We start from the raw sequence: 7,961 nt of genomic DNA, 5'->3' as shown, positions 1-7,961 counted from the left end.
GTCTTTGCTTAATCTCTGGCATTTTATCATTGTATTCAGTGATAACTGAACCCAAGTACTGAAATTCCCTAACTCTTTCAAATTTTGTCATTTCATTAATTTGTAGTTCTGTGTCCGTATCCGTTCCCTTACAATCCATTATCATGTATTTGGTCTTATCAATATTTATTATTATCAATATATATTATATTAATTTTTGGTTAAGTTTTTAAAAAGGTCAACAAGTGCATTTTTACCGGTGTGAGGAAAAAAAAAGCCTGATTGCCGAAATCATGGTAACGGAGAAGGGAAAGAATCGGGCAACCACGTAATCTTGAGGCACTAATTTTATTTACAGAGTACATAACAGCACCATATTGCAGGCATCAAAGATACCTTCGCTAACGTAAAACAAGAATAAATAAAATAAAAAATATATAAAAATTTTAATGGAAGAATATACTATAGGACATTTTAAAAATGAATGAAATTCAAAAATTGGGAAAATGTTGTAGAAGGCTTAAAAAAGTCTTGATTTTCAGTCCCTTATCTTTCAATAAATTCCAATGTTTATTTATTGTTTTACATACATATGCAGGCTTGTACGCACAAAGTATGGTTTGTCAAACTGAAGAGCATGAAAAAGATACGGTCAGGGATTCGAACTCTCCACTTTTTACAAAACGCCAAGGCTATCATTCGAATGTTGATTTTTTTCACTAATTCACTTAAATGACGTTTAACACATTCCAACATTACCAATAAGCTCTTATTTTTCACTACTACTGTATATTTCCGAATATAGGCCGAGAAGTTTTAAAATTTTTTGAAAAATAAAGTAGAAGAGTTGGCTGCTTTCAATCGAATGTTATTTTCTCCAAAATTTCCAAACCACCACCTGCCAGCAAATATACTTTTCCGTTTACCGGGAATTCCGGATAAATCACAAAATTTTGTGAGACAGCACATACAAAACGTAAAACTATATAAAATAACAATTAAAAATTAAACACGAAAAAAATTACTCATAAAATTGACAATTGAAAAGGTTTTTTTTAAATAAGATATTCTTTTAACACTCGTTTTTCCTAATATAAAAGCAAACGAAAAGTTTAACATGATTGTTTCAGAATTCAAATAATCTTCGGCTCCGGAATTACTTCTGTTTTTTCCCAAATTCTGACGTCTGGACTGATAATTTCAAAAGCTTGAGAAAAAGAGAAGAGGAAACAAAAGTTAGAAAGAAAAACTTTCAATAAGTTTGTATTTCTGAACAAAGGTAAACAAATAAACTAAGTCGGCTGCTGCAAAAATGACCTAGTTACTTTCCAAAAACTGCTTGTCTTATTTAAAAAAAATTTCATGTTAGATACTTAAATTAGTTTTGAAATTTCATGCAAATTTTGAAAGAAAAAGTGTACTCTCAGCTTATATATGGTATCCCAGGATTATTAGGGCGAACTTTAAGGAGATGTAGAGTAGCAGTTCCTAAATGGTGTTCCACGCGGAACCCCATGGATGAGTTTAAGGGGTTTCCGTGGGTTAGTATTTTTTTATAACCATCAGTGATGAATTTTGAAACCTCTGATTATATTTAAATCCAAAATATAATTTAATTAAACTTTCGGTTGTCTATATTAAATTACTTCAAGCAAAATATCAATGAAATAGAAATGTCATTTTTGAAAATAAACTATTTCTATTAACGATGTATTGAACAAATTATGAAAAGAACGAGCATTTATAAAGGATTGCATTAGTATCTTTCAAATCAAAATGAAATTCTTTAATTAAGAAAGATGTTTTCCCAATAATCATTTTTAACGCATTTTAATTTCGAAATAAAATATAATTAGCGGCTTATTTTATTCACATTCAGCTACATACCAAAAACAAATTCATAACTAGACTAGATATAGCGCAAGAACAGCAACTGTCGGACATAAAACTAAATTTAAGGTTGCTGATGATAAAACGATAAAAAAAAAAAGTCTCATTCCTTTAATTAAATATTTAAGAAATAATGGTCTTCTTTTGGTTATAACTTTTACTTTTATAAACTAATTTATGCAGTCGAGGTTCCATGATTTATATGAAGATCGAGGTTCCGCCAAAAGAAGGCTGATTATATGAAGTTTCGTTGCCGAAAAACATTAGTAACCACTGAGGTGGGATCACAAGGATTCAGATTTACGTAACAACATGTGGTAGGAAACGTGTTCGTTTGCCGCTAGGTGGTGTTGTATGTGGTACGAGCACTGAAAGAAACACACCTGCAGTCATTTCAGCTTCATTATTAATATGATAATAATTGATCTGAATTAAATTAAGGATTCTATTTCCTTTTTTCTTCTTTTTGTCTTCCCTATGTAATTTTTTAAATTTATCTGTAGTCAATCTTTATTTAACTTAAGTAAATTTGCACTATTGTTATGCCAAATTAGTTTGTTAGTCATGCCCGTCTGCTTTTATTTTATTTTATAACCGTCGTTGAACAGCCGATCCAATTTTAGGTTTATGATTACCAATTTTAGGTTACGATTACAATGTTCAACTCCACAGTTTTGTAATTTAGAACAAAAGCTAGATGAAAATGGAACTCCTGGCTCAAGTATTGGGAGAAATTTTGCCTTCGTGGAGGACTTTATAATGGAACTAACCCGCATTTGCTTTACATGGAAAAGAAAACCACGAAAATTTCCAACGGTAAGCCTGACGGCAAGGAGACTCTAATCGATGATCGTCTACCTCAGAGGATATTTTACGTCAGCGCTGTGGTTGGTGCAAACTGGGTCGGAATTCGTATCAACCAACCATCACTGAGATTCGAACCCGGTTCATCTCATTAGAAGGCGATTGAGGGTCGCCCGAATGGGAGTATGCAAAATTTTACGTACTCGGAGCTGGAAGATATGCAGATTATGTAAGGTACATCTTTCTTTCAGTACCTTTCGCAATACAGTCTTTCTGCTACTCTCGCATTTTCCTCCAGCAATCCGTCCATTATGTGCATAGCTGCCAGATCGATGTGCGTAAAACTTTGCATGATGACAAACTCAAATACTGCAGCAGTGCAGGTCTATTTCCTCCAATGCCTTTTGTGAACACAACCTACCGGCGAAACAAAGATGTTTATGACCATGTCCCCTTAAAGTTTGTCCCAATAATTTTGGGACACCCTGTATAATTAAATGGGCTTATATTTTCTTTTTTTTTTCTTTTTTGATTTCACGACTCCTGAGAAAAATAAAACTATTTTTGATTTTAGTAGTTTTACATTTCAACTAAGTTTTATAATATCGTTTCTTAATAATCACATTCGGACAAATTAACAACATTGGGAGACATCGGTGTGGAATTTTCATCGCTGTTTCGTTCACCGTCTATTGCACATGGAACACTGACACCACTTAATTTAGCCACTTCTTCTGTCACTATGTTCTGTATTTTTAATCTCGCTATCATTGACCTATCGTAGGGCAATATTCTGAGAGGAGTCAAAAGGCTCATGAGAAAATGGTAAGTGTCGTCGTTTCCGGGACACTTATCACTACATTTCATTTTCTTTGAACTAGCCTCCCTGTGATGAGGAACTTCGGACTTTCTTTTGCCACTTGATTCTATGGAATTATCCGTGAGATTTTTATCATTTGATTCCGTGGTGGAATCATCTATGATATTTTTGCTAACTGATTCCGCGGAATCGTCTGCGAGACTTTCTTCAGATTCGTACACGGACACGGCATGGGCTAAGGTTTCGGTATCGCTATCAGTCGCGTCGTAAATGGAATCCTTGGAATCGTCAGCCACTGAATGTTCTATTTTAGTGGTACCCTTTGGTGGCTTCACTCCAGAGAAAGAACGTTTTGTGTTAATCTTCTTGGTAAGCAGCTGATCCCCGAGAAACCACAAACTCTTGTACCATACCCACTGGGGAGTGTATTTTTCGGATGTACCACTGTTTCGTGCTTCCATATCCTTCTTGAATTCTTTCCGAAAATTATCCCGTAAATGTTTCCATTTACATCGAACAGCTTCACCTGAAAGTAGAGTTTTTCGTTTTAAAATTTGTCATTTAATTGGAATATAGGAAAGCTAAAATTTCATATGATATAAATATATACTGGTGGGCTCCCCTATTCCCAATCCCTCACTACTAAGTAGAGCCCGTTTAAAATGTGTAAAAAATTTAGAAATTTAAATTAATTATTTTAATCTTTAAAACTAATTCCTCTTTAAAAAATTAAAATGTTAAGTTAATAATAAGTTTGAAATAAAAAAATTTTAAATTGAAATAAATGACATAAAATAAATATGTCTGCAGACAGAGTTATACTTTTAAAAAGCATGTTTGACGGCTAATTCGAGCCCAGTTCACCGCTCTTAGCCACCACGGCATATATGCTATTGCTCGAAAGAGGCAAGTTCCGTCATTTATAATTGGTATGCAGCACGTTTACTGTTTAAAATTTCACCAGCCATTTTAAAAAGGATCAAAAATAAATCCAAATAATTACTTCGTAACTAAATTTTTATTTCTATAAAAATACCAAATTATCTATATATATATTTCTCTTACACGGCACCAAAAAAAAGCCTCATTACAACTCCCCGAATGGCAACCTTAGAAAATCGACCAATAATTGCTGCTAAAAATGTCACATGGCAAATGTCACATGAGGTGGCTCAACATATAGCGCTTTTAAAAACGGAAACAATAACCAGAGTGAGCATTATCAGGTTGTTCAATTCAGATTCATGCCCTAAAAACATAATATTTAATTTAAACCCAATTAGGAATTAATTGGGTATAATATGAAAAAAACACAACTACTTCGATTTAGTAGGAACAACATATGACGCAATGCTAAACGAATGGAATTTAGTTGTTGTTTATTTAGTTATTGTTATTAGTAGTTGTTGTTATTTGTTTTAGTTGTTCTTGTTTATTTAGTTGTATTTAGTTTCAATAACGACCCCCAGGAATGCAATAAAATCTGGCGAGCAGCTATTTAAACGATCNTTTCTTAAAAGCCAATAAGAACATTGATAGAATTCTTCTACAAGAGTACAATACTGTGTCTTTGATGATAAAATACTATGTATTTGATGATAATACACTATGTCTTTGTGCTAGAACATTGTGTTTATTGGCGAGCGAGCGCAGCGAGCCATGGTTCACGGCGTGAACCACATAGGATTGCGTAGCAATTCTCGGGGGTTGGCGAGCGTTAGCGAGCAGGGGGGGCGGAGCCTCCTAGTTCTAAATAAATACCTTATGTTAAATAATTATTTAACACTACTCAAAATTATTACTTAAGACTATCTAACAAAATGAGTCTGAACAAATGCTTAAAGTTTACCTAATAATCTAATACGACTTCACTTAAATTATTACTCAAGACGATCTAACAAAATGAAACTGAAATACTTAAAGTATAACCAATTATGCAACACTACCTACTTAGAATAATCTAAAAAAACGAATCTCAACAAATACTTAAATTATAACTAATTATTTAACACTACATAAATTAGTACTTGTAACAATCTAACAAAATTGATCGGAACAAATACTTGTATTATAACTAATTTTTTAACACTACTTAAATTAGTACTTACAACAATCTGACAAAATTTATCTGAACAAATACTTGAATTATAACTAATTATTTAACACTACTTACGACAATCTACAACAAAATTAATCTAAATAAATACTTAATGAATAACTAATTATTTAACACTACTTAAATAAGAAATAATTAGGTAATTAAAATATTAAGCCTTAATAGTCACTAAAAATATTTTATTTAAACAGAATTTTGAATGGGTCTTCATAAAATGTTCCAGAAATAGAATTATATGTTAAAAAAATAATAAAAAAATAAAATAAAAAAAACCTTATTAATGTTAAAAAACTGACTGTTTAAATATTTAGGAAAAAAGAGGTTGTTGAGAGTTGTTTTAATTTTTAAGAAAAATACTTAATTAAAAAGATAGCAATGTGTCTACATAATTCCAGTATAACATTTTACAATACAAAAATTAAGTGTAAAAATACTTTTGTTGATAGTAAATACAGAATACTTCAGAATTAATTTGAAAGAATAATAAGGTAATTAGAATATTAAACTGAAATAGTCAAGAAAAATATTTAATTTAACGGAATTCTGAATATGTGAATCTACCATGCTTACATTTAATATTTAAATTATACTACAATTGTGAATAAGAAATTAAAAATGACGTTCTTAACCGAATTCTCGTGAAAATAAAAACTAAATTATTTAGTTTCTTACGTCAAGAAAAATATTTAAGTTAAACAAAATTAACTATGTTTTTCCATAACATGTTGATTCTAAAACATGTGTAAGTACCAAATTTATGGAATTAGTATTTTAAGAAAAATAAGGCAATTCGAAACAGAAAATAGGAGTAATAAAATCATACATGAATCATAAAATATACTTTTGTCATCGATTTACATCGATAATCATACCGTAAATTTACATCCATATCATCTTTTCTGTATCATATTCGCGGTGATTTCGGGAAAATATATTTTTATAATGAAAATTTAATTAATATTTAAAAAATAAATCTGTTTATTAACATTCTTACTACTTATCAAAATAGCAGTTAATTAAGAGACGAAATATAATGGCAACATTTTAGGTTTCAGTTCTATACCTTAATTTGATTTAGTTATAAAATACATCCAAAAACGAAAATTTATTTTCTTTTAAAAAAACTCTTAATTTTGCATTTATATAAAAAAATTTAATGAAGTTTATAAATTGATTTGATTTCGTAACCTATACATTTAAAACGTAAGTCATTATTGTATAATCTTTTCGAATCCAGAGTTATATATCGAATAACCTTAATTTACTTTTCTAAATTAGAAAATCTTTTAAATATCTAGAATATTCTTTTTAACATATATATTTAGAAGAACAAAGAACAAAAGAAATTTGGAAAAAAACTGTTGTCTAAAAATTTCATATTGCAGTTAATGTTTTAAATATATTACAAAACATTTCCAGATTATAGAATAATAATTTTTAAAAAAAACATTTTCGTATTCTAAAATTTAGAAAATCTTTTAAATTGTGAAAAAATCATCCTAAAATTCTTCTCTAACCGAGTAGATAAAAAGAAAACTTATTTGAAACATCAATTCAAACCACGTGTTCACAGTAAATAAATTGCAGAGATACGAGTGAAAAACATCACACATTAAATGATTACTTACAAGGCATGTCACAGGCTTTAGCGATTTCATTCCACTTTTGCGCAACGACTTCTCTGTAATAATAATTTGTTGATTTTTGATTCCAAAGTGCAGGTCTTGCATGGACTTCTCGGATTAACTGTTCAATATCCATAATGAGAATTGTATCGTCTGCCTTTCATGAAGATAATAAAAATCGTTTGGCAGTTGAGAAAGCGAATAATGAAAATATCCGGCTAAACTTTCACAACCGGTTTAGACCAGAAACGTTTCCGCTCCGCTCGGCACCGCTTTTAAAAACCTGCCTTTTTACAGAGGTTGAAAGACGGTAGTCTCCGTTTCGGTACTGAACTATTTTAAGCCTACTTATGTTCTCAGCAAAATCATAAAAGAAAAGAAAAACTTATTTTGTGTATAATTGAAACTATTTTCTGATTTCCGATTTCAATAATTTTTTTTTTTTGTTATTGAATAAAATAAGACATTCTGAAGTTTTTTTTTTTTTGGTTCTTTTTAAGTCAATCACTACCGCATTTTGAGAAACTTCTTGGTGTTTTTGCTGACATGTTTGTAAATAAAAAAATATAATAAAAGCACAAGAAAATAAACTATAATTCCTTAAAATTTTTTATTTATTTAAATATTTTTTTTTAGTTATTTTCAAAAATTTTGGAACCAGAGTGACCCCTATACCACTCACTTATATTAATAGAAATTGAATGCATTTTACATGTTAGTTAGACTA

At 30.3% G+C, this 7,961-nt stretch overlaps 1 protein-coding gene across 1 annotated transcript; it reads right to left on the bottom strand.

Annotated features, from left to right (window-relative positions):
* Positions 1-313: 313 nt before the first annotated feature.
* On the bottom strand, positions 314-7,575 carry LOC107449290 (uncharacterized). Its single transcript, XM_016064783.3, has 2 exons — positions 7,238-7,575; positions 314-4,019 (listed from the first exon to the last, which is right to left on the bottom strand). The coding sequence occupies exons 1-2, from the start codon at positions 7,368-7,370 to the stop codon at positions 3,286-3,288; spliced, it is 867 nt and encodes a 288-aa protein (XP_015920269.2). The 5' UTR covers positions 7,371-7,575; the 3' UTR covers positions 314-3,285.
* Positions 7,576-7,961: the final 386 nt, after the last annotated feature.

This window comes from Parasteatoda tepidariorum, chromosome 5, assembly GCF_043381705.1.
Source record: "Parasteatoda tepidariorum isolate YZ-2023 chromosome 5, CAS_Ptep_4.0, whole genome shotgun sequence".
In the NCBI taxonomy this organism is placed as follows: domain Eukaryota; kingdom Metazoa; phylum Arthropoda; class Arachnida; order Araneae; family Theridiidae; genus Parasteatoda; species Parasteatoda tepidariorum.
The sequence above is the reverse complement of the archived record's forward strand: the minus strand, read 5'-3'. Positions and strand labels throughout refer to the sequence as shown.